The sequence below is a fragment of the Erythrolamprus reginae genome, chromosome 4, assembly GCF_031021105.1.
Source record: "Erythrolamprus reginae isolate rEryReg1 chromosome 4, rEryReg1.hap1, whole genome shotgun sequence".
Taxonomy (NCBI): domain Eukaryota; kingdom Metazoa; phylum Chordata; class Lepidosauria; order Squamata; family Dipsadidae; genus Erythrolamprus; species Erythrolamprus reginae.
Window position 1 is genome coordinate 13219119 of NC_091953.1, and position 26211 is coordinate 13245329.

At 40.7% G+C, this 26211-nt stretch overlaps 2 protein-coding genes across 3 annotated transcripts in view; one reads left to right on the forward strand and one right to left on the reverse strand.

The window, feature by feature from the left end:
- Positions 1-845: 845 nt before the first annotated feature.
- On the reverse strand, positions 846-22162 carry FAM76B (family with sequence similarity 76 member B). 2 transcript variants are annotated; one of them, XM_070749652.1, is made up of 10 exons: positions 21793-22162; positions 17910-17974; positions 16148-16202; positions 15441-15596; positions 13269-13483; positions 10877-10924; positions 9464-9544; positions 8296-8428; positions 6591-6692; positions 846-4179 (listed from the first exon to the last, which is right to left on the reverse strand). In XM_070749652.1, exons 1-10 carry the CDS (start codon positions 21928-21930, stop codon positions 4090-4092), a joined length of 1083 nt encoding a protein of 360 aa, XP_070605753.1. In that variant the 5' UTR covers positions 21931-22162; the 3' UTR covers positions 846-4089. The 2 variants fall into 2 exon arrangements, with proteins under 2 accessions (XP_070605753.1, XP_070605752.1); XM_070749651.1 differs by having other exon boundaries at positions 8296-8431.
- A 572-nt stretch (positions 22163-22734) lies between these two features.
- The window catches only part of CEP57 (centrosomal protein 57), a 41523-nt gene continuing 38046 nt past the window's right edge, over positions 22735-26211 (forward strand). The window contains exon 1 of the mRNA XM_070749655.1: positions 22735-22961. Within this exon, the coding sequence (XP_070605756.1) occupies positions 22902-22961 (60 nt within the window). The 5' untranslated portion in view covers positions 22735-22901. The remainder of the gene's footprint in view (positions 22962-26211) is intronic.

The following is a 26211-nucleotide window of genomic DNA, read 5'->3' on the forward strand; positions in this document are numbered from 1 at the left end:
GGGCGGCAGGGGAAGAGCCTTCTCTGTGGCGGCCCCGGCTCTCTGGAATCAACTCCCCCCAGAGATTAGAACTGCCCCCACCCTCCTTGTCTTTCGTAAATTACTCAAGACCCACCTATATCGTCAGGCATGGGGGAACTGAGACACCTCCCCCAGGCTTTTATATTTTATGTTTGGTGTGTATGTGTTGTTTGGTTTTAAATGATGGCGTTTTGTTTTTTCTCTTTTAATATTAGATTTGTTCCACTGTAACATTGTTTTTATTATTGTTGTGAGCTGCCCCGAGTCTTCGGAGAGGGGCGGCATACAAATCTAATAAATTATTATTATTATTACCTGTATTCTAGGGTAGATCCGGTCCCCCGGACGTTGAGTTTGACACCCGTGATCTATAAGAAACCCAGTTTATCTACAAAAATCATGAAACAGCTTTTGCATTTAACTTCCAGTATGTGATGAAATAAATAAGTATTTTTCAACCTTGGGAATGTTAAAGGTGTGTGGACTTCATTTCTCAGAGTGCTCTAGACAGCATGCTGACTGGGAAATTATGGGAATTGAAATCCCCACAGCTTCAAGTTGCCATGGTTGAAAACCACTGGACTAAACAGAACACTAGGAAATGCTTGAAATCATAACTTCAAATCTCATTTATTATTTTAAAGGTTCATTCATTACAGGCAGTCTGTAAAACACACAAGCTATAGAACAGTAAAGATGCTGGCTAAAAAGGGTCAGATTTATAGAGGCATCAGTTTGGAAAAGGCTGGTCAAACCCACAGATTTTAATTATCCCTTTGCCCAATCCTGGAACCCGAAAGGCAGTTACTGATAGACAAGCATACTGCTGTTTTAAGAAGCTTTTATTGTGAAATATTGGATTTAGAAAAAGTACAAAAATGTCAAATGTGTGCCGGTACAGAATTTCAACACAATATACAAATGTAAGTAAGATGAAAAGTTTCACCTCAAAATGGAAATAGACATTCTAACTAAAAAAAAAATGCAATTATTTACAGGCTAAATGTATATAAATAATTCAAGCCCAAGGGACTTTTTTTCCCTTGCTTGATGCCAATTATTTTTAAAAGAATTGATTTAAATCATAGTGTGTCATCTTGAGTCTACACAACATCAAGCTCTTTGTGAAAGCCACCCAAATCTTTAGCCTTTCAAACACTACGATTAAAAATAAATATTTTCTCTTTAGACATAGTAAAACTCTTGTAAATGTTTTTGAAATGGGATATTCCACAGCTCTTGTATTTAAAAACCAGACTGTTGATTTTCTCCCTCTATACTATATAATGTTCCTATTGCAGCATAAACAGGTTTCAGTGACAATGCCTTGATCAGAAAGTCATTACATTTCTGGTGAAAAGTTTTGACCCATTTCTTTTTAAACAAGTCCACCAATGACAGGTAGTCATTCAATCAGAAAAAGTTATCAAAATACTCTGCAATGGAAGTCAGCAATAAAAAAAAAGTCTGAATGATAAAGCAATTCAACAGGATAGCAAAAGAATCTTCTACCCTATCTATATAATCATGTAATCTCCGCAAATAGTATTTATAAATTTACAAAGTTCATCTTTAGTATACAAAAAATAAAAAAATTCTCAATATTGTAGAAAGCAGCTTTTTTTGTGTGTGTTCAAATTACAATTATTCAGTAGTCTCTTGGGAACAAACCCTCCCAAAACCGGTAGCTGGAGGCCCCAAAACACAAAGGCTAGCTGAAGTGCAATTCCTGTGATAATAAAATTTGAGCACCCCTTTATCAACTGGGTTTTTTCCCATTTAATAGAAACAGGTTTAGGTTAATAAATTGTAGGTTAATGAAACTATTCTCTGGAATGGCGATAAACTTTTCTAATGTCTTACATCCAGGGTTCTCAAACCCCCTGGTCTGCGGGCCTGCACCGGTTCATAGCCCGCCAAAAATCGGATCGCGCAAATGAGCGAAGCCCCATCTGCGCATGCACAGGATCTAGCCCCACCCCTCCAGTCCGAGGAAAAATTGTCCTCCGCAGAACCGGTCCCTGGCACCCAAAACGTTGGGGGGGGTGTGCTGTTACCTCATTCTCCTAAAAATATTGAAATATTATTGGTTTCTGTTTTTAAGCTTTACGCATCCAAATCATGATTTCTAACTGACTTATTTCAGACGATCCCTTCTTGCTTATGTGCTGGAGTGGTCTTTTTTCAAATCTGGCAACTTTTAAGATGTCTAGACTCCAAAGCCCAGGAATTTCCCAGGCAGCATGCTGGTTTACGCCTCTTAAACTTGCCAAGTTTGAAGAACACTGTGCTAGAAACCTCTGTGGCATTAGACAAGGTTTGGAGACACATCCCCAAGGCATTACACTAGTTTGTGCAATGCTGAGGGGTCTTTGCCCTGAAAAAATTGAGAGTGCCTGCAGAACACACTCAACTAACTCCTACGGATATGTATACAACTGACGTTAAGCAATAGTTCCTGATTTACCTCCATAGAATCCCAGGCTCTTCCCCCAAAATGCAATTGGGGAACCACCGATTCATGGCATCTCTGATTATAAACTCTTAGCTGGAAAAGAAATGTTGCTGTTCAATCTCACTTTATCCCTCTAGTGCAAATGGTGCTTCAGCCTGCATTGCTGTCCCATGACTGCAAAAACTAAGCCATGGTTATGGGGCCAGCATGGTTCTATGACCATGGTTATTGTTCTTTAATTCTCAGTGTTAGGCATTCAGGTTTATTCTCCAGGGTTCATTTCTTTTGGCTCCCAATTATTGGCCATAGACCTCCTATGGGACAATGCCCTTAGCAGGGTACAAATGTTATTTTCTCACTGTGTAATAACAAGCCACGCTTCCAAAACTGTTCAGAAATGGCATTACATTTCAATGCAATGTTAATTTCCTCAATTATTGCCCCATCATCAATCGGGAACAGATCGCTGAGAATACAATGCAAATCAGCACTGAGATGAAATAATCCATCTATTCATAGAATCCCTAGAGTTTAAGAGCCCCTCCCTGCATTAAGTTAGGCACAGCAAGAGTTAAGAAAAATACTCTCTACATGGATACATCTGTTGCAGTATCCATAAGCCAAAATTCATTGCCTGCCAGGACTTAGCACCTTCCCTATCAGTCTATCCATTTGATCTTAGCATTTGATCCTTTCTGTATATACACTTATAAATATATACATACAGGGGGACGCTGAAACATAGTTGAAGAACAAGAAAAGTATATACAAATACCAACATTCCTATAAATAAACCATTGGGAGAAAAGGCACTTGCAGGAGGAATTCTACAGCGTTTTCAGAAAAGGGAAAAGAAAAGGAAAAACAACAACCAAAAAACCACATTTTGTTCTGGTACTTACAATAGAGAATCTCTTTCGTTTTCTATAACAGGAAATGCAAAACACCAGTTATTACTAAGAATAGAACTGTTAAAATCTTTTACATATATTTATAAGGTTTAAGCTTCTTGTAATAAAAGCACCATGATTTCAAAACTCAATGCACTCTTATTTCATTAAGAAAGTCTCCAGTGCTCTTGCTCAGTTTTCAAATTAGCTGCTGCTGGAATGTCGACCAAATGGAAAATTGTCCTCCAATGTCTTTGTCCAGCACCTAGACACGTTTCTGCTGTTGTCCGGGCGACCTGCTAAAATCCAACCGAATGCAATCAGTCTGCGCAACAGGAGCACTTTGGGGAGCTGCCCTCTTGAAGGGCTGCCTTTTATACACGTGTGTATATGTGTGTATATTTTATTGCATGATGTGATGACCAGGGACAGCACGCTTAACTGATCACCAGGGACTGGCCAGCTGCCTCCTTCGGTATGGCTGCACGTATGCATTATATAGGCATGCATGCCTTCTTCAAACCTGTTGAAGCACTTTAACAATCCAAATAATTTTAATTTGCAGGGGAAAGAAAGAAGCAAAAATGAACCTCCGTAACATTATAGGTATAGGAACTATGCCACCAAGTCTGCACGCCAAAAAGGTCTGCTGCTATGGGGTATTTCCCCCGGAGTTGATTTACCTTTCCGAGATTAACAGCGACGCAAACGGCCACCATCTTCTTATGGTGAGGTCAGCATATTCCCGCTTTTGTCAAACTTCTTGCCCTTTGACAACGCTGCAACTTGCTTGAGAAGCTCTCTGTTCTTTGCCTACAAAAACCCAAAACAGCAGGGGCTCCTGGTTATTGTGTACAATAATCTGCATTATTCTACATGGCTATGTGAATTTTTTTTTTTAAAAAATAAATGGCTTTGGTTCCAATTTAACATCATTATTACAAAGGCGGCACAAATACCAGTGCAGTTAAATACAGTGGTACCTCTACCTACAAACATCTCTACTTATGAACTTTTCTCGATAAGAACCAACTGTTCAAGATTTTTTTGCCTTTTGTCAAGAACCATTTTCCACTTATAAACCTGAGCCTCTGAAACTGTAACCAGAAAAGGCAGGAAGAAGCCTCTCTAGGAAACTCCTGGGAGGAAACAGGGCTGGAAAAGGCGGGGAGAAGCCTCCATGGGGCCTCTCTAGGAATCTCCTGGGAGGAAAAAGGGCCTCCATCCTCCCTGTGGCTTCCCCAGTCGCAAGCATTATTTGCTTTTACATTGATTCCTATGGGAAAAATTGCTTCTTCTTACAAACTTTTCTACTTAAGAACCTGGTCACAGAACGAATTAAGTCCGTAAGTAGAGGTGCCACTGTACTCTGTTTATATCAGGGTTGTCAAACGTGAGCTGTTTTCAGCTGCGATGGCCTCCTGCATCCCTCTGCCAGCGAAAATGAAGCTCTTCATATGGCCATATGGCCCTCATGAGCTCAATTTTGGCTGCGGCTGCTTCCTGCAATCTTCTGCCAGTGAAAACAGAGCTTAGAAGGGCCACACGTGGCCCTTGCGAGCTCACTTTTCACTGGTTGAAGCACCGTGGGCTGGTCTTTCACTGTTTCCAGAGTGGCCCTGAGTGCCAGATCCGACCCCCAGATCCGGTCTTGAGTTTGATACCCGGGGTTTATATGAATACTAATTTCAGGGGGGTGGGAATACACTACATCAGAGATGTAGAACCCAACACAGTAGACTAGTTCATCAAGTCTGTGGTACTACACTGGAGACAAATCAACACTTAGTCATTGATATGCAGGAAGAGGCCCAGGATAGATCTTCCCTAATTCTTCACAGCATTTATCTGAAAGTAATGCAGAATGTGCTTTAGTCTGGTACGATTTGTCTGAAGGAGAACAGCTGGTGCCTGGAGGCTGTTAAGGTTTGGATAGGTGTTAACAGGTTCAGACTCAACCCCAACAAGACGGAGTGGCTGTGGATTTTGCCTCCCAAGGACAATCCCATCTGTCTGTCCATCTGGGAGGGGGACTTTTGACCCCCTCAGAGGGTCTGCAACTTGGGCATCCTCCTTGATCCACAGATGAGCCTAGAACATCACCTTTTGGCTGTGGCAAGGGGGGGGGGAGCGTTTGCACAGGTTCGCTAGGTGCACCAATTGTGGCCTTATTTGGACAGGGAGTCCCTTCTCATAGTCACTCATGCCCTCATTACCTCAAAGTTCAGTTACTGCAATGCCCTTTACATGGGCTGCCTTTAAATAATATTTGGGGACTGCAATTAGTGCAAAATGCAGCCACATGAGCCATCATGGGACTTTCAAGGTATATCCATATCTCAAGACCACTCTGTGAGCTGCATTGGCTATCGATTGGTTTCCAAACACAATTTAAAGTGTTGGTCATGACCTATAAAGCCCTATACGGCTTAGAACCAGGTTACTTATGGGACCGTCTCCTGCCTCATGAATCCAACAACCAGTCAAGTCCCACAGAGTTGGCCTTCTCCAGGTCTCATCAGCTAGGCAATGCCGCCTGGTGGGGCGCCTAGGGGTAGAGCCTTCTCGGTGACAGGCCCGGCCCTTTGGAATCAACTCCCTACAGAGATTCGTACAGCCCCCACCCTTCTGGCCTTTCGTAAGGCTTTAAAAACTCATCTCTGACAGCAGGCTTTGGGCTGTTGTGCACCTGTATTCTGCTCTGGCCATATATATATGAATGGAATGGAATGAATGTGAATGACTGTTTTTAGTAATTGGGGATTTTAGATTAGTTTTAACCTTGGGTTTCTCACATGTCCTTTTTTGTATTATTCCCGTTTTGTAAGCCGCCTTGAGTCTACGAAGAAGGGCGGCATAGAAATCCAATTAATTAACAAGAAAAAAATCAAACAAACAACTAACTCATCACACTGTTTATGCTATCCCGTCCCAGACAGCTATCATAGTAACTTCATAATTTACCTATTACTATTAATCAACATCATTTAATGATTATAACATCATTTAATCAAAAGGCACAAGCTTTTGTGAACTGTAGTTCACTTCATCAGATGCCAACTCTTTTTTTGAAAAAACATTTATGAAATCAGGAAAGGTGTTATCTGACTCCTCCTGATTTTGGGGTAATGCAGGGTACTGGGTTCAAAATTTAAAGCCCTTTGGCTCTTATTCACTGATGTTCTTAGGTGTTACCGATTGCCTGTGAAATTAATACCATTTACCTGTAATTGTTCTACAGTTTCCTTGTGAGCTCTTTCCATACTGTTCATCTTGGTTCTTAGATTCGACTCTTGGTATTGAAAGTCCGCCTTCAGCTCAGTCAGCTAAGAAAAAAAAAATGAATTATCTCTTTAAAAATGCTGTCCATGGTTACTTCAATGGGCTCTCTCTTTCAAATATCAACAACACGCATTTCCTGATTCCACTGGATAAATGTTTAAAGAAAAAGAACCCAATTTTCTTCAACTGCTTTAAAAGCCAGAAAAGAAAACATCATGCAGCATTAAGTAATTTATCTGTATATATAAAGGATGCTGAGTTTATCTGTAAAATTGTATTTTACAAATGACTAACCAATACAGTAATTTAGAATGTTGTCTTAATTATAACCAAAATACCCTGCTGTCTAAAATGTTTTAGAAACAAAAATTGTTTAAAAATAAAATAAAATACAGGCCTTTTTCTACTTTGCCTGAAAATTTAACTTTGTCACAAAAGTGGTAGGTATACATTTAAACTCTTCAATAAAAATAAATAAATTACAGAATAAAATTACAGAACCATTTTTATCCTAACTGCTTAAACTTTCTAATGAGGCTCTTTGGGCTAATTTCTAAAACATTTCAGGCTTTTTGGTGCTTCCAAGCTAAACCTGCATCTTTTTAAGATCCATACAAAAATGTTCCAGAATTTATCCAGTACATTTGTCATTTACACAGCTGATTACTAATTTAGGGCATCTTCCCTCTGAATCCTATTTCTTTTCCAATAACATTCTTGATTCCCAAGTTTGATGGAAGATGCGAAATTACCCCTCACTTCCTTTCTGATATAACACTCCTACTGAAAATGTTTGGCAAGGCGTTTTTCTTGACATTAGAAGCATACCTTCTAGGCTTATAAAATTTAGGCATGGTATGTCTGTATCTATGATTGGTTTCTTAAATTAGGGTTTTAAAATTAACTTAAATATTAGATTTGTTTATATTGTCTTATTATTGTTGTTAGTCGCCCTGAGTCTACGGAGAGGGGCGGCATACAAATCTGATAAATAATAATAATAATACCATGCCATATATTGTACATTTGCAATGATTATATTTTTCCTGAAATGTCTTGTGCCCTATTAATTTATGCAACAGCTTTAACTCGAAATTATTTTAATACATTATTGAGGAATCAGAAACTTGAGGAATATTAATCCTTTTTTTATTCTAAATTTGAAGAAACTAGAAATGTTATACATTACTTACTCTGAACATATTACAGAATTCATCACTTGTACATTGATTGTTTAAGCAAAGTCAAGCGTAGCAATGGGTTAAAGTTCTTTTCCAAGATGAAAAAATGTATATTAAAGTAATTTTCAGGACAACTTTCAAAACCACTCCATGTTATAATGTGCAGCCTTATTTATAGATTTTTCTTGGAGCCACTCAGACTATTTGCGTCATTTTATATTATATGAGTAATTACATAAATTGACCCAGATGACATTAATTTACATAAATTGTCTTAAACTACTTGGGGAACCACGGAGTCTGTTTTCTGAGGTCATCTTCGCATGCAACTATTATCTGTGGCTTGGGAAGACCACCGAGGGAGGGTCTGGGGGTTTAGCTTCATTTTTAAATATTTGACAAACACAACTCTTAGATATAAATGGAATACTTTTGCAGTAGCTATTGAAATGACTAAACCATTCACCTTTTTATCTTTCTCCAGTATGGTTTGATCTCTTTGTTGCAAGAGACGTTTCAGCGACATCACTTCTTCTTTCAACTGACTTATTAGGACGAAGTTGTCGGTGCCTCCACTGTCTGCTGACTGGTTGATAGAACTGCTGCAAAAAAAGATAATCAAATGTAACTAAAGGCAGGAACAAAGTGCATCCCAAGTATGTATGTTTATCTGCTTAATTCAGGTAATTCTTGATGTATAACCCATTGGTGGGGAATGGAAGGATTTATATTGCTTGCAGACAACTGCAAGGAATTTGGAGGTTTATCTGAGTCTTCGATTGGTGCTCCTGGTTCCTCTGGTCTGCAATTTTTTCCTTTGGAAATCCACTCCTGCTCCCACACCATTCAAAGGCTGTTCATCCCCAATTGTATATAACACCTATTAACCAAACCCATGGTTTGCTACGGGTCAGTTAGTGAACCTTTAAATGGTGTAGGAACAAAACATCTTCAAAAGAAAAAAAGAAAGAAAGTCCAGTTGCCTCCTGAAAAAGCACCTTTGGGACAACCATCATCTGGACTGAAAATCTCTACAGAACTTCAAAGTTATGATAGACCCTGTAAAAGGTACTTATGACCAGTACTGGACGATCTGGAGCCCCATAGTGACATGACTCTATTTTGCACACTTGACAAATCAGCTCATTGACAACTACTTGCAGCATCCCTCATCACATGACCATAAATTATGTTTTTGCCAGAAACCTAGCGTTCACTAACTGTCCCTTAGCAAACCATGGGTTTGGTTAAGAAAAAAAAAACATATAAATTGGGCATGGCCATGTGATCACTCCTTTAATGACTGTAAATGTGCTTTCAATTAGGGCTATAAATTGAAGACTAGCTTCAATATTCTTATTTTAAAATAAAATAAGAGTCCCAAGAATCATTATATGGTATTACTGGGTTATATTGGTTTCTGATTTAATTTTAATTCAGTTATTCCAGTACTGCTGGTAGCAGAATTTTCAACAAAGTTTTAGACTTGTTTTGTAGAAATCTCTCAGGATCAACAATTGGAATAATATTCATACTGAAATTAAACAAAAGACACGGGGAAAGTATGAACTCCACTTGTTTGTATATTGTTTCATTCAACAGAACAGAAAAAGAAAATTGTTTTATATTTTTACCTATCTCCGTTAGATGGCTTGGTTTCCATTTTGGCCTTTTTCTTTGGAGTTTCATTCTGAATAGCTGAAGAGGATTTATGGCTGCAAAGAAACATTAAGAATATTGTGTGACATATGGTCATGTAGCCCCATTTGCCCCAGATAGCAAGCAGTATTACATAATATAAATTCATTATACAGTGGTACCTCTACCTAAGAACGCCTCTACTTACGAACTATTAGATAAGAACTGGGTGTTCAAGATTCTTTTGCCTGTTCTCAAGAACCATTTTCCACTTACAAACCTGAGCCTCTGAAACTGTAACCAGAAAAGGCGGGGAGAAGCTTCCATGTGGTCTCTTTAAGAATCTCCTGGGAGGCAACAGGGCCGGAAAAGGTGGGGAGAAGCCTTTGTAGGGCCTCTCTATGAATCTCCTGGGAGGAAACAGGGCCTCCACTCTCCCTGTCGTTTCCCCAATCGCACGAATTATTTGCTTTTACATTGATTCCTATGGGAAAAATCGCTGCTTCTTACAAACTTTTCTACCTGGTCACGGAATGAATTAAGTTCGTAAGTAGAGGTACCACTGTATAAATATTATAAACTTAAAGCTGAGGCAAGGATTCCCCTGCATCAGGCCCAATCTGTCCTCTCTACTTTTCTCTCAAGTTAAAAACAAATTTCCATCATTCTTAATTATTTTTAACACTGAACTGAGACTCAAGGAACATTTGAAGCACATCCTATTGTTTAATGCAATGCTATTTGTGCCTTCCCTTAAAAGAGAGAGAAAGAGAGAGATAACCCCAGGCTTTTACACAGCCATTAGGATTTTCAAAAAGCCTCCAATCATGTCAGTGAAATTTTTTAAAAAGTTAATACAGGTGAAAAAAGTTTAACTTTCTCTTCTCTAGTGCTTTCAATCAGCCCGTTAATTTTAAGAGTGATGATGAGGCAATTATGTCCTCAATACTTCTAATAACCACATTTGCTGGCATCTAACATTTCATAAGGGGAAAGAAACAACAAAGTTTCCCAATCCAGATGTCAACCCTGAACTTTAACTGACTGAAGCTGGAGTTGAAGGATAAGGGAGGGGGGGATTTGAGATAATTGGGATTCTGTAGCCAAAACAAAATACTTTCTCTTGGGAACCAAGGACCTTCTTATCTGGTTGCAGGAAGGCAGTGTCATGCTACCCGCTTGTCAGACCGAACCCGGATTAGACGATGTGACTGATCATTTTGAGAAAGAGGAAAAAACTTTTACTTTTAATTAGGTGAAAACCGTGGGAGTCCTTAGTCGGGGTTTTCAACCTGATCTGTGCCAATATAATTCCAACAAAGCTATTTTTTGCGGAATTATTCTGCCTTGCTTGCTAAGGGATTATTACTTGGAACCCTGACATCAGACATAAAACAAGTGCTATTTACCTCTGCTTCCACAACCCCTGATCATCTTCTGGGCTCAGGCTGCCGATTCTAAAATACAGAATTGCGGAATGTTAAACCAGTTTATAAATGAAATTCCAATAATTGGTTTCAGTCAGTAACGTCAGAAATACAATGGTTTGAAAGGATGGAGAAAGAAAAAAGCAAATTAGGGTCTTTTGTTTAATAAGGAGTTGGACAATTTTTGTGGCCTGGCATGCCATTACAGGAAACCCTCGCTCAGCGACTACCTTGGACAATGACTGCTTGCCATTGCAAAGGTAATGAAAAGTAACTCTCTGACCAATGATGGCCACATCTATGACCATTGCAGCATCTCTCTCTCCCCTGCATGTTCATCGTTAGTCAGTACACATTTGCCCTGTGCTTTTTCTAGTCCTCCATCCTCGCCCCCACTCAGCAAAGAGGTTGCCGAAATAAACTCTCTCTTCCTAAGCTGCCTTTGGCTCCATCCAAGTTATTCCTAAAAAAATAAAATAAAAATGCTAAAACCAAGTTAACAAGCTTGGTTCTGGGACTTTAATTAGTTTGATTAGAACCTTTTCTGACATTAAAGACTTGATGTTGTGGCCTGTCAGCTGCAGGCCCCTCCAGCAGCCGAATCAGAGGAGGAGGAAGCGTGGGAGGCAAGGCCAACATCAAGGCAATGTGAGAGCTCCGAGATGGAAGAGGGAGTGGAGCTGGCAGAGAGACAGAGAGAGGTGGAGCCTGGGCCATCCATCAGCCCTCAGATGGAGAGTCAACAGCCCCCAGGTCTGGAGGTGGCTGATGAGGAAGAGGGAGGTACAGCTGGCTCCAGTGCCTGATGCACAGATGCAAAATAGGCAGAGGAGAGCAGTGGAAATCTATTGGCTGATCCTTGGGAAGGATGTGCCACCGCTGCTAGCAAAGCCCCACCCTAGGTCTTGGGGATAAAAGCCAGGGGGCGGAGATGAATAGATGTAGAAGACAAACTATTCATCTTCCCGCAGCCAGACTTATTAACCCCTATTGAGAAACTTTTTGCCGGCTGGCACTCCTAATTAAAGGAATCTTTGAGTTAACTTTCAGAGGGTTTGGGGAACTGGCTCAGAACACTTGGGATGGGTTGATATGTGCATGTTCCACGCAAACATATTCCTGGCCAATATACAGTCTCTAAAGAGTTGCACCAAAATCCTATATGACGGGTCCGCAAACTCGGTGCTGTACCCACAACTGGGCCAGAGCCTGTTTGGAACTGGGCTGAAAAATTGGGGGGTGGGAGCATGCCTGCAGCTTTATTTGAACGTGCAGCAGGCAAGCATAAGCAGGTCCATTTGCGGAAGCTGTGGGTGCCTGCCGCTTGTGCAAATGGAACTGTGTGTGCGTGTGCCGTCACCCACCACTCATACGGGACCATCCCTCCCCCCTCCACACACACACCAGGCCACAAAAACTGCTGCTGTATGATCCAAGTTGCCCGGTGACAATTGTAACTTTCTCCAAACAAGGGTGTGTCGCGGCCACTTCTCCCTTTCTGATTTCTGAAAATTGTCTCTTAGCAAAGGAATTTATTGCGTTCGCCATTAAGCTTATTATTATTTTTATTTATTTCAACAATACAACACAGCAAATGAGATCACTATGCTGGATTTCATATTTCATCACCACTTGGGCACTTCCCAAGCACCTCGGACTGTGTGATGTAGCGGTGAATTATGTGTGCCGATCCCAGTAAAGTGGCCTTTTGCAATTGACGGAGATTTTGTCAATTCTGATGGTTTTCAAATGGCCATTGAGCTCCTTTGGCACTGCGCCCAGCGTGCCAAGGACCACTGGAACCATTTTCAATGGCTTATACCAGAGCCATTGCAGCTTGATTTTCAGATATTATTATTATTATTATTATTATTATTATTATTATTATTATTATTATAATATTATCATCATCATCATTACAGTGGCACCTCTACCTACAAATGCCTCTACTTATGAACTTTTTTAGATAAGAACCAGGTGTTCAAGATTTTTTTGCTTCTTCTCAAGAGCCATTTTCCACTTACAAACCTGATCCTCTAAAACTGTAACTGGAAAAGGCAGGGAGAAGCCTCCGTGGGGCCTCTCTAGGAATCTCCTGGGAGGAAACAGGGCCTCCACCCTCCCTGTGGTTTCCCCACCCGCACACATTATTTGCTTTTACCTTGATTCCTATGGGGAAAATTGCTTCTTCTTACAAACTTTTCTACTTAAGAACCTGGTCACGGAGTGAATTAAGTTTGTAAGTAGAGGTACCACTGTATTATTACTATTATTACTATTATTATTATTATTATTATTATTATTATTCTACCCCCTTCCACAGGAGTGCATCTTCCTAAGACCGCTCCATTTCGGAGTTTCCCGCCACACTTACTTGTGATGGGCGCCGCTGTGATGGTGGTGGCGATGGTGGTGGGGGTGACGGTGGTGGTGGTGATGGTGGTGTTTCAAATGATGCTGGTCTTTGTCGGTAATAGACGTAGAAGAGTTAGAATGGGAGGGCCCTAAGCTCTTCCTCTGTTCCTTGGTCTTCTGCAGCACTCGCTTGTAGGACAGAGTACAAAGCCAACACAACAGCTTCCCATCAACCTTTTGGGAAATCATTCGCAGCAAGTTATGTTACACGTACTGAGTGCTAAAAAGACACACAACAGCCAGAATAAAATTATCAAATACTACCGCTGTTATTCTTGCACACATATCTTAATATAAACAAGAATATAAATATGTATGTGTGTGTGTGGTTGTGTGTGTATGGCATCAGCAGCATATCAAATAAAATATGCTAGACATTGCAGAAAATGTTGAAGTCCTATTTGACTTCAATCTGTTTATCTTTCCAAGGACTGTCACTGGTTTGGCCAAGAGTTTATTATACTTAATAACATCATAATTTTTAATCATGTGGCATTAATAAAAGATCTTCCCTACCTCCTGTTACTACTATATTTGTTCATATAACAAAATATTCTAGGGGACAAAGGGCTACTGAGACTCTTGTGTTTTGATAAATACGTTGAGTTAGACAAATTAACATTAAAAAAATGTTATCCTGCCTTTATTTTTACAAATAATTCAAGGTGGCAGATATATCAATACATCTTCCTCCTATTTTTCCTACAACAATCCTATGAGGTGGGTTCGGCTGAGAAGGACTGGGACAAAGTCACCCATCTGGCTTTCATATCTAAGGCCATGGACTCATTACTTCCTGCTCTCATGCTGGTGTCTTAACCACTAGATCAGTGATGGCAAACCTTTTTTCCCTCGGGTGCTGGAAGAGCGTGTGTGTGCACTATTGCACAGGTGCGAGTGCCCACACCCATAATTCAATGCCCGGGGGGGGGAGGGGGGGGCGAAAACAGCTTCCCCCCACCCCTGGCTCTGGAGTGGAGAACTGCCTGTTTCCCAACTTCTGGTGGGCCCAATAGGCTTGTGTTATGCCCTCTCCAGGGTCCAAAGGCTTCCCTGGAACTGGAGGATGATAAAAATGCCCTCCCCCATCCCTCCCAGAGGCTCTCCAGAAGCCAAAAATGTCCTCCCAAAGCCTGTGTGTGAGCCAAAAATCAGCTGGCCAGCACACACATGCAGATATGGCTCTGCGTGCCACCCGTGCCATAGGTTCGCCATCACTGCACTAGATAAACTGGCTCTTCCCTGTATATCGTATACATGATGAATTCCTAAGACTATAGTACTATGGTACCTTGAATTCTATGAAGAATTCATATAAATGCTTACTGCAATAGCTTATATCGCATAAATATTAACTGGGTAAACTATAGACCAAACTTTGACACTGACATTATTTGAACCTCTTAACCAGGCGGGGGTTGCACTTACTGTCCGCTGCCGGTATGCTCTCTGGGACCGGCGCAAGTGTGCTTGCGCCTAGAGCATGTGTCTGTGTGAGATTTTTTTAAAATATTTACTTATTTATTTACTTAGCTTTTGTGCATATACAGCCAGCAAAATCTCATGTGGAGATGCTCTTGTGTGTGAGATTTTGCCAATTTTCGGCAATTTCTTTGCTTCCGTGCATGTGCAGAAGCAAAAAAAAACCCCACCGAAAATCGGTGAAGTCTCATGCGCAAGAGCATCCTCACGTGAGATTTCACTTGCTTCCGTGCATGCACAGAAGCCAAATCTCACATGGGAGCGCATGTTGAGAGCACAGAGACACTTGCACATCTCAATTTCTGCTACCGGACCCCGATCCCAGCAGTACCGGGTGCAACCTGCTACTGCTCTTAACATATTATTTTAAAAAAATTCATGTGATTATTTTTGCTGTCCACTCTTTTGCAAACTGCAATTAATTTATCTTACTATCAGGTGTTACATAAACATATATAAACCCTAAGCTAGAAACATATGAAGAGAGATTCCTTATATGCAAATCAATTTAAGACTGAGTAGCATAACTATGCGTTCAGATCTGACTTGGGGGAATGGAATGCAAGGTGGATTTTACTCCGTTGCTTTGGGATCAATTGCACTGTTAATTTTACACCCCATACTTTTATTGAAATTCACCAAAGCCTACCTTTCTTCTTCCTTCTTCTTTGCGGTCAAAAGCACATTGCTGCTTACACTGTTCACATGTCTGAGGTGGTCCATATTTTTTTTCAGAGTTTGTACAACGCTGACATTTTGTACCAATAAAAGCAGCAATGATGTTGCAGTACTGACAAGGTTTTGGCTGGAAAAAATAGTTAGAAACTCTTAAACATATGTTAATTTATGTTGTTGAGAACTCAAAATCAATGGTGGTGTGAGGGGGTGGGCATCAAATAATTATACAATGGGATGAAGACAGACTGTCATCAAATACAGTACTTACACACTAAAAGAGCATTATGTTTTCTAACTGGAACAAGAGATAATGGGTCATAATATCTTTGAAAACATATTTAGAGTTTCAGTAGTTCCATCTCATATAATTCCAATCAGTGTCTAGAACTGCTTCATAAAATTGGAATTGCATTCACCTGAATGTCTAACATAAGGGATAAATTCCTTATCTGCGGCCAAAAACCTCAAAACAAACAATCCCATGAAGGTTTTGCTGATTAATAAATTGTCAGTATGCATGAATTATTTCTCTCTTCAGGTCACATATCCAAAGAAAATTGTAATTGTATCTCAGAAAATTGCTCTATTATTATTTTTTTTTAAAAGGCAAAATGTCTACAATTTGTGCAGGAATATAGACAATTATAGTTTAGCAACCCAATCACAAATATGACTTACCGTTCCAAATTGTTTTACATTTTGGGCACACTTCTTGCATATTGTATTAGTTTTGCTAAAAGAAAAGCAAAATTTCAAATGTTAGCTACTTAGTTAGCAAACACCTACCTATAATTATTATTGAACAGGAGAAATTTGTGAATTAAAATGTTGCCAAAGTTCTCAAAGAATAGGTCACTGGCACTTAAATTAAGAACAAATTTTCCATTCAGAAACAAATAAGATTAGTTTAGGTCAGAGATGGCGAAACTATGGTGCGCGTGCCACCTGTGGCCCATGGAGCCATATTTGCCAGCATGTGAGCTGCTGCCTGTTGTGGTTGGCTGTGGGCCAGCTCCTGCAACGGGGAATTTGGACGTTGGTCTAGGGGAATCCTCAGGTTCACAAAGACTTGTATTATTGCCAACAGTCTGATAGTGAAGATTCATTGCCAAGGTCAGACAGTGGAGAAGCAGAATCAGACGGAGGGATGGGTGCAGCCAGCCCATTAGTTAATGACCCCATTAGTGAGACGTCAGACTCCGATCAGTGGATAGATGCCCGTACGCGCAGGCTCATGGCTAGAAAGGACCAACTGCGCAGGTATCATCAGAGATAAGGGAGAATACCTGTTGTGGAGGCAATTAGGTTAATGGGATTGATGATAAATTACGGGCGTTGGGGAGTGCGCATGTGGGCATTTATTCGTTTGGAGAAGGATCATTGCCAAGGTTTGGACTATTCCAGGACTCTGTTGACCATTTAGACAATTCAGTTAACTCTTATGAACTCAAAGAAGGGGGAGCTGTGGGGAATCACAGCTGCCTTAATTGCTCTCTTTTGTTTCTGCTTTTGACTGCATTCCAGGACTGTTATCTGGGTGAGAGAAATTTGACTCTGCTTAAACGTGTGTGCTTTTAACACTGTTTCAGATAAAGTACTTTTATTTCTTCTGAGCCGGTGTGTGTGTGTTTGACTTTGCATTCCTCTCTCACTGGGGGCTGTTAACAAGAAGCCCGGCATAACACTGCCCTAGCTTAGTTCCAATGTGCGCCAGCCAGTTGATTTTCAGCTCGCACGGAGGTTCTGGGAAGGTGTTTTCGGCTTCTGGAGGGATGAGGGCATTTTTGCTCTCCACAGGCTCTAGGGACACCTCTGGAGGCTGGGGAGGGTGAAAAATGGGCCTACTAAGCCCACCTGAAACAGGAAACGGACCATTTCCGGCCTACAGAGGGCTTCGTGGGGGAGAGCTGTTTCGCCCTACCCGGACATTGAGTTATGGGTGTGGGCATTTGCGCGTGTGTGATACAGTGTGTGTGCATGTGCTTTCAGCATCTGAGGAAAAAAAGGTTTGCCATCACTGGTCTAGGTGTATTAGTTCTATAGGGATTTTAAATCAAAACAAGCAAATGTACTGTTATAATCTTAAAGCCGCCCTAAGTCCTTTGGGATTAGGCGGCATAGAAGTTGAATAAATAAATAAATAAATTTAAATCTCAGACACCAGATCATCTTTTTGAAGCTACCATTTGAAAAAATATCAAACATGCCACTAAATAAGAAAGAAAAATACAATGCAACTTAAAGGAAATTCATGTATGTATATTAGGAAGAAATATAGGGCAGCATTTACTAATGTGGCTATTTTTCTGAGGTGTAAAGGCTACAATTCCAAGAATTCCCAACAAAGAGAACTAGATATGAATTTAAGCTCCATGCATGACATTTCCAGAGCCACCAACAGTTACGATCCTTTGTTCATTAATATATTTATTCAACTTACCTTTCTTGCTGAAATTCTGATCGGCAGTAAGTACATTTTACAATGGGATGTGCAATACGACATTCCTAGAAGAGATTATCAATATTTTATTGAAGTGCAAAAAGTAATATTAGGTGCATTAGTTTTTACCTTACAAAATAGAATTGCTGTCAATGACAGTTTTACTAATTAGAGCAAGCAGATCAACAAATTTAGTGTATCAAAATGGAAAATTACATCTCTATCTCAAACATATGTGCTGATAAAGCCAAATTATTATACAGCTTCTAAATCTTTGTGAACACATTATGTTAAGCCCAAATTAATGTTCAGCTTTTGCAACTCACCTTGGCTCTCTCTGTGTAATTTGATTTATTTAATTGCATTAATTTAATTTTTTTAATGGACAATACAAGAATGTTCCCAATCTTGAAAGTATTAAAATTAAAGTAAGATATTTGTATTTTAATCAAATAAATTATTACATAATAAGGCAGTAGTAGTGAATGCTGTGTAATATTGTCTTAATGATGATTGTGTCGCCAGGCAGACGAGACAAAATCTCGCTTGCCAAGTTTCTTTCTAAAATCAACTAGGAGTTTTGAGTAGACACCATGAAGTCTTACCACTTCTAAATATTTTTCAGCTGTTAAATAGGACACTATTCTTGATTATTGGACTACAATACAATTTATTAGAACTGAATGGCATATTTAGCAAACTATTGTACAAAATTAACTTGTTAATTTTTTCAAGTAGAAATGTACAGGCAAACCTCAACTGAAATTTGCTTGGTGACCGTTCAAAGTTACAGCCGTAGTGAAAAAAAGCTAGCCTTGACACTAATGACCATTAGAGAATCCCCACAGTGGTGTGATCAAAATTTGGGCTAGGCAACCAGGAAGTAATTACCACAGTTGCAATGTCCTGGGGTCCTTTAGTTGCCATTTGTAACCTTCCCTGCCAACCTCCAACAAGCAAATTCAATGAGGGAAATAAGATTCACATAACAACTGCAGTGATTCACCTAACAACCATGGCAAAGAAAATTATAAAACTGGGTGGCTGTGACCCATCTAAGAACCATGTTGGGTATTCTGGGCCCAAGTGCAGTTGTAAGTCAAGGATTACACACATGCCATAGATTTCAACAGCTTTTAAGTTTAACGTTTAAAACATAACAGCTTTTAATTTTAAAGTTTAAAACATAAACATTGCAATAACTATTATTCACAAAAGTCAGTAATCTCACACACAATTTAAATATAGTTTGCTCTGTATTGGTGATTATTTTATTTATTTTTCTTTCAAGTGCCTCTATATAATTTTAATTGAATGACTCTATGCAGCAATTATCATTTTAAAAATACACGTGCTCCTGAACCCAAGGTTTCACTTCTTTTATATATACACTGTTTATTAAATGAATACTGTCTACATATGTGTGTGTGTGTGTGTGTGTGTGTGTGTGTGTGTGTGTGTGTGAATGTATAAAACAGGCTGTTACATAAGAAAACACAGACAATACAGATGCAGACAGAAACCCATAACCATTTTTGGCATTTTTTCATTTTTTAAAATTGCTTGAAATTAAATGTCTTGGGATGTGTCAGTCACTGGATCCATCTAACAGTTCTGTAATGATTTTGTAACTGCCTAGGAACATTTATACCATAAAAAGGCCACAGCTTTTCTTTTAAAGAGAAAACAGATGTCTCCTCCTTGCTAAAATCGGATCAACATTTGGTGTTTTATATGCATACAACTGATTCTTTCACTGCCAAATATCTAAGCAGCAGTGAATTTATGTTTTTAAATGCCAGGATGAAAGCACAACCTATACAAACAAGAGATATCAGTACCTCTTGTCCTCCTACTCCCACAATCTAGTAATAGAAACATTGTGCATTTTTCCATCCATGGAATTTTCCAGTATTTCTCATTCCATAAGAAATGAATTCAAGGAGGGAAAAGAACCCTGGATGAAATAATAAAACAAATAAACAAACTTGAAACCAAGAGCCCCCAAAGTCATGGTGTCAAATTTGTAACTAGATTGCCATTTGGAACAGCACTACATGCTGTACTGTTGTCTTTATTTATTTATATTCTGCCTTTATTTTTAGAAATAACTGAGGACAGTGAACATATACAGAACACATATCCGTATATTTTCCTCACAACCATCCTTTGAGATAAGTTGGGCTAAAAGAGTGACTGCCCTTGTCATCCCAGCTGCCTTACATGGCTAAAGTGGGACTTGAACTCACCACCTCTTGTTTTCCAACCTAGTGGCTTAAACACTAGACCAAACTTGCTCTTCTCTTTATTATCCATCCATTTGGAATTGCCCTGCAAATTTCCTACAGTGTGGAAACACCCCCCCCCCTCCTTCATCAGAAAGAACCACAGATGGCTAAAAGGTGCAATTCAGCGGGGAACAGGGGCGGATTTTGTAAGTTTCTAAGGTAGGGGTGGGAGAATGTGGGCCTTTTAAAATTGACTTGCGGACTTCAAGTCCCAGAATTCCATGCTGACTCAGGAACTCTGGGAGTTGAAGTCTACAAATTATGAAAAAGACCATTGTTCCCCAACTCTGTACTAAGTCTGATATAGTATAAAAACCTCAAAGCCTTCTGCCCTAACTATTATAACTAATACTAATTGTACTTTCCTTCTGACGATTTTTAAAATATTTTTAATGGAGTTTAAGTAACCCTCCTGCTTCTGCTGCTGAATAATTGATGAAAAAAAATTGGGTTATTTTCACCCATGAACCCACAAATGTGTGTGAAAGCAAGTGACTTGTGTGTGTATGTACAAGTGTTGCCCTAATATTATTATTACTAATTGTATTTTCCTTCTGATTACTTTTTTTTTTACACTTCAGTTTACTTTTAAGCAACCATCTTGGCTCTGCCACTAATTGTCAAAAAACCAAAAACATTGGGTTATTTTCACTTGTGTGACTGTGCGTGGGAACAAGCATGTGTGAAAGTGAGTGCATGCAAATGTATGAGTGTTTGCCCTAATATTAATAATTTTATTTTTCTTCTGATTTTTAAAAATAATTCATGGTGTCAAAAGGAGTTTTACTTTAAGTACCCATGCACACGAATTTATGAGTGTTGCCATAATATTACTACTAATTGTATTTCCCTTCTGATGACTTTTTCCCCCTATACTTCATGGTGTCAAGAGTTCTACTTTAAGTAACTTTTTTGGTTCAGCTGCTGAATAATTAATGGAAAAATATTATTACTAATTCTGTTTTCCTTCTGATGACCTTTGTTTCAATACTTCATGGTGTCAATTTACTTTTAGATTCTGCTGTTGAATAATCGATGGACAAATATTATTACTAATTCTATTTTCCTTCTGATGACTTTTTAAAAATACTTCCCGGTTTTAAAAGGAGTTTTACTCTAAGAAACCCTTGGTTCTGCTGCTGAATAATCAATGGAAAAATATGATTACTAATTCTATTTTCATTCTGATGACCTTTCCCCTCGCCCCACTTTCACGGTGTCAAAAGGAGTTTTACTTGAAGAATCCCTCTGGGTTCTACCGCTTCATAATCGAAGTTTCCTTTCTTTTTTTCCTCTCCTGTGTTAAATATCCGTGTTAAAATGTGAGGAGCGTGTTAAATTTGAGAGCGCGCCAATGTATGAGGAGCCCGGGCATCAATTTTTTTTTAATCTGCAAGGCCTCCCCCCTCAGAAAACCATCACATATAAAAGAAAAGGTCCAGGATTTGCTCTGTCCGTCCGAGCGAGCCTTTTTCTTTCTTCCCAGAGCCTCCAATCCAAAGAGCCGTCTGGCCGGCCGCGGCCGCCCACGCCAACCGCCCCTCCCTTCCTCCCTCTCCCGGCCGCCTCCGCCCTGGGCCCCTCGGCAGCGGCACCTTGCAGAGCTGCTGTCCCTGGGAGAGCTCCTCGAAAGGGTAGCGCTGGTTGCACTTCGTGCAGGCGTAGAGAGCCGGGGCCGCGCCGGATCCCGCGCCCGCGATCGCCGCCCCAGAAGCCCCGGATGTTGCCGCCATCCGTCTTCCTCTCGGCCTAAAAGGAGCCGCGGCAGCCGGCCGGCCGCCAGCCCGCCCGTCCGAAGAAGGGGATCCAAGCCGAGAGACAAACCGAAGCTCCGATCCTCGCCGACGAGGCCGCTTCCCCGGCAGTCGAAATAGGCCGCGCCTCTTCCTTATGTCAGGCCCGAAGCTGGTTTTTTTTTTTTAAAAAAAAATTTCTCCTCCTTTTTTCTTTTCCTCACACAAACACACGGAGAGCGCGAGCGAAGGAGCGAATGAACGTCTCCGGAGGGCGGGCCTTCCTTCTCGGCCAATCCGAGCCGCGCGGCAAGGCTTCGTTTCAAACCTCTCTGGCCAATGACGGGACGGGAATCGCCGCCTTTTCGACGTCATATTCGACCTCCCCTTCCACCAATCAAGAAAACGGAAAGGGGCCCTCCCGGAGGGAGCGCGCTCTCTCTTATTGGTCCTAGGAGGCGCTCTTCTGAAGTTTTTTTTTTCTTCCTGCCGACCGTCTCATGGCTGCGCTTGCGCAAAACAAAGCGGGGGAAAACGCTTCCTGCCTTTTCTTCCTCTCGCTTTTTTGGCCGACGACTGGTGGGGGGGGAATCACTCTTAACCCAAACGCCGTGCTGGCTCTATGATTGACTTTCACGGCTGTAGAAGTTCCCCAGAAAATATAGCGCTGAAAATTCAGGTTGGGCTGAGAAACCCCCGCCTCTAAAAGTCTCATCCCCTATTCCTATTGGCTGCTTGTCGCGTCAATCGCCGCCGCTGCTGTGTGACGCAAATGTGCCGTAAGAGGCAAGGAGCCGGATGCGTTGGGGAGGGAGGAGGAGGAGGAGGAGAAGGAGAAAAAGAGAAGGAGTTCGCGTCGTGGTTGGCCGGTTGCTATGTCAGTCAACAGAGCTATCTTGTTGACAGCTGGAAGGCCGGGTGGGAGGAGGCGGGAGCGAGGCAATAGCAGCCGCTGCGGGCCTTAAAGGGACATGCACCCGGCACGGCCGCCTTTTTACGACATGGCGGTAGCCGAGGTCCCTGAGCGCACGGTGAGCCGGAGGGAGGTGTATAGGGTGGCACTCGTAGGCCTTCCTTCCGTCTGTGGAAGCCCGAGTGTACCCCAAGTTGGGGGGGGGAGACACAATAATGCGCTCTGCACATGTCCAGAGACGCGTTTTCCGTTAGGCTGCTGTCTATATTCGCTAACTTCGGTAGTTTAGCCCCGTATTCTCTCGCTCCCTATGTAGCATGGGCAGGTGGGTGAGGAGGGGGATATAAGTTAAAACGAGCCTTAACTGTAGTAGCTTATTTGATTGCTCATGCTTTACATGGAGTATCTTTTTTGGGTGGGGGAGGGGAGCTATTATTGGCCTCAGTTTAAATAGGAGTATGAGACATTCAAATAAATTTGAGCTCGGTGACTAGAGAAAATTTGTTTCCCCCCCCCCCCCCCCCGTGGTGCTGGTTCTAGTCAGCAGCCTTGGGCATTTCTTGGTGGTCTCCTTTCAAAGTCTCTGCGGTTTGGGTTGATCCTGAGGGAAACCCTGGCTATTTCTCAAGACTGTTCTCATTGGGCTTGCAGGGAAACCGGATAGAAAAAGAAGATAATTTCATTTGGGGCCTTGTAAAGCATCTCATTCACTTTGCCTGTTGCTGAGAAGGCCCCAAATGAAATTCTCTTCTTCCCTGCACAGATATACTGTATATGTGTGTGCTCAAAAAAAATAAAGGAAACACTTAAACAACACAATATAACACCGAGTAAATTAAACTTCTGTGAAACAAACTGTTCACTTGGGAAGCCACACTGATTGATAATCAATTTCACATGCTGTCGTGCACATTCAACTTTGTACAGAACAAAATATTCAATGAGAATGTTTCATTCAGATCTAGGATGTGTTATTTGGGTGTTCCCTTTATTCTTTGAAGCAATATATATATATATGTTTTTGTAAATTTTCACAGGTACAGGTATGAAGGTCTTGGTGTTTTTGGGTTTCTCCCCGTATAAGTTTCACAGATTCCTGGCGACGTTTTGACGAGGTCCCATTCATCATCTTCAGGCTGGTGCTTGGGGCTTTGTGCTAGGGTGAACATAGCGTGACCTGAGCTGCCTTTTCTCTCTCTCTCTCTCTCTCTCTCTCTCTCTCTCTCTCTATATATATATATATATATATATATATATATATATATATATATATATATATATATATATAGTGTGTGTGTGATGTATGTGTGTGTATCTATATATCTATACAAACACACATATACATACATCATACACGTACAATAAATAAATAAATATCCATATATACATACATATTCATCCATCCATCTATCTATACACACGCACATATATACATATATACAGTGGTACCTCTACTTAAGAACTTAATTTGTTCCGTGACCAAGTTCTTAAGTAGAAACATTCTTAAGTAGAAGCAATTTTCCCATAGGAATCAATGTAAGAGCAAATAATGCGTTGAAACCCATTAGGAAAGAAATAAAAGCTTGGAATTTGGGTGGGAGGAAGAGGAAGAAGAAGAGAAGGAGGAGAGTCACTGCTGAAGGAAGAAGGTGAGGTGAGGGAGATCAAAAAAATCCAAAAGTTTATGGCTTAAAAAAAAAAAAGAGGGACTCTGAGGTGGCGAGAAGGAGCATGCGCCTCCAATACACCCGGCGTGAGGCTGCCTCCCATACACTGGCTGCTGCTATCTGCTGCCTCTTCCTTCCCATGCTGAAGGCCTCCCCTCTTCTCTCGCTCGCTCGCTCACTTTGTAGCCGGCGCCTTTCCTTCGCTGTGATGACTCCTCGGCTGCCCAGAGCGAAGGGAGCGTTTCTTTTCTCTGGGTGCTGGCAGAGGTTTATTCCCTGTCCAAACTCCCAGAGGAAAATGCTTCGTTTGCTCCGGACTGCCAAAGCCTCAAGCTGAAAGGCTCCTCTGGCAGCCCAGAAAAGCCCGAGTTGGCTGGGATTAAAGGGGGAATGGCAGGAAACTGGCCTTCACTTTCTGCCATTAGAGTGGTATCATCTGGCTGTTGATATTTCTCCTGGCAAATCTGAATAATATATACATATACATATATGTATTATTTTATACGTATTAAATAAATACAGTACATTGGTACCTCTACTTACGAACTTAATTCGTTCCGTGACCAGGTTCTTAAGTAGAAAAGTTTGAAAGAAGAAGCAATTTTTCCCATAGGAATCAATGTAAAAGCAAATAATATGTGCGATTGGGGAAACCACAGGGAGAGTAAAGGCCCTGTTTCCTCCCAGGAGATTCATAGAGAGGCCCCACGGAGATTTATTTGTTTGTTTATTAATTAATTAATTATTTAATTCGATTTGTATGCCGCCCCTCTCCCTGCCTTATCCGGTTACAGTTTCGGAGCTCGGGTTTGTAAGTAGAAAATGGTTCTTGAGAAGAGGCAAAAAAATCTTGAACACCCGGTTCTTCTCTAGAAAAGTTCATAAGTAGAGGTAGGTAGTGGTACCACTGTATTCCAGTATTTTGAGGGGCTACCACTAAGAGGAAAGGGTCAACCTATCTGAGATTGTTAATCTTAACTCCAATTTGTGATTCATCTGGCCCCATCTTTCTCATGATATGTGTATATTTACTGTAATTCCAGAATTTCTAACAGCTCCCTATTAACTCCTATAAGATTGGCTTATGCTGGTTTTGTGTATTATTGGGGACAAAATTTCTCGGAGAATTTCATCTCTCTATGCACCTGCTCAAGACTTTGAGTTGTCTATCCATTCTCAAAAGTCATGAGGTCTTTTTGGCATCAACAGCAAAATTTATTTTGTTCCAGATATTTTTACCTTTTTATCTTCTGTTCAATTTAAATTAACCAGCCTACGTAGGATTGTTTTATTTCCTGTGAATTGTCACATCGAGTGCAAAAATTCTTGTGACTAGAATATTACAAAATTGTCTGTATCTCTTTTTTTGTTATCCAGATTTCTGCAGTTCACAATAGTTTTATCTGTTCATTGCATTGCATTGCACTTCCTCTTTTTAAATGGTTTTCGAAACTTGTAATGCTTTTACAAAGCATGTACTGTACAGTGATCCCTCGATTAGCACGGTCTCGATTAGTGCGAAACGCTACAACACGGTTTTTCAAAAAATATTAATTAAAAAATAAGTCCGCGGGTTTTTTTCTACACCACGGTTTTTCCCACCCGATGACGTCATACGTCATCACCAAGAGTCACTTCTCTGTCTCTTTCTCTTTCTTTCCTGTCATTCTCTGCTTCAATCATTTTCTCATTTCTCTTTTT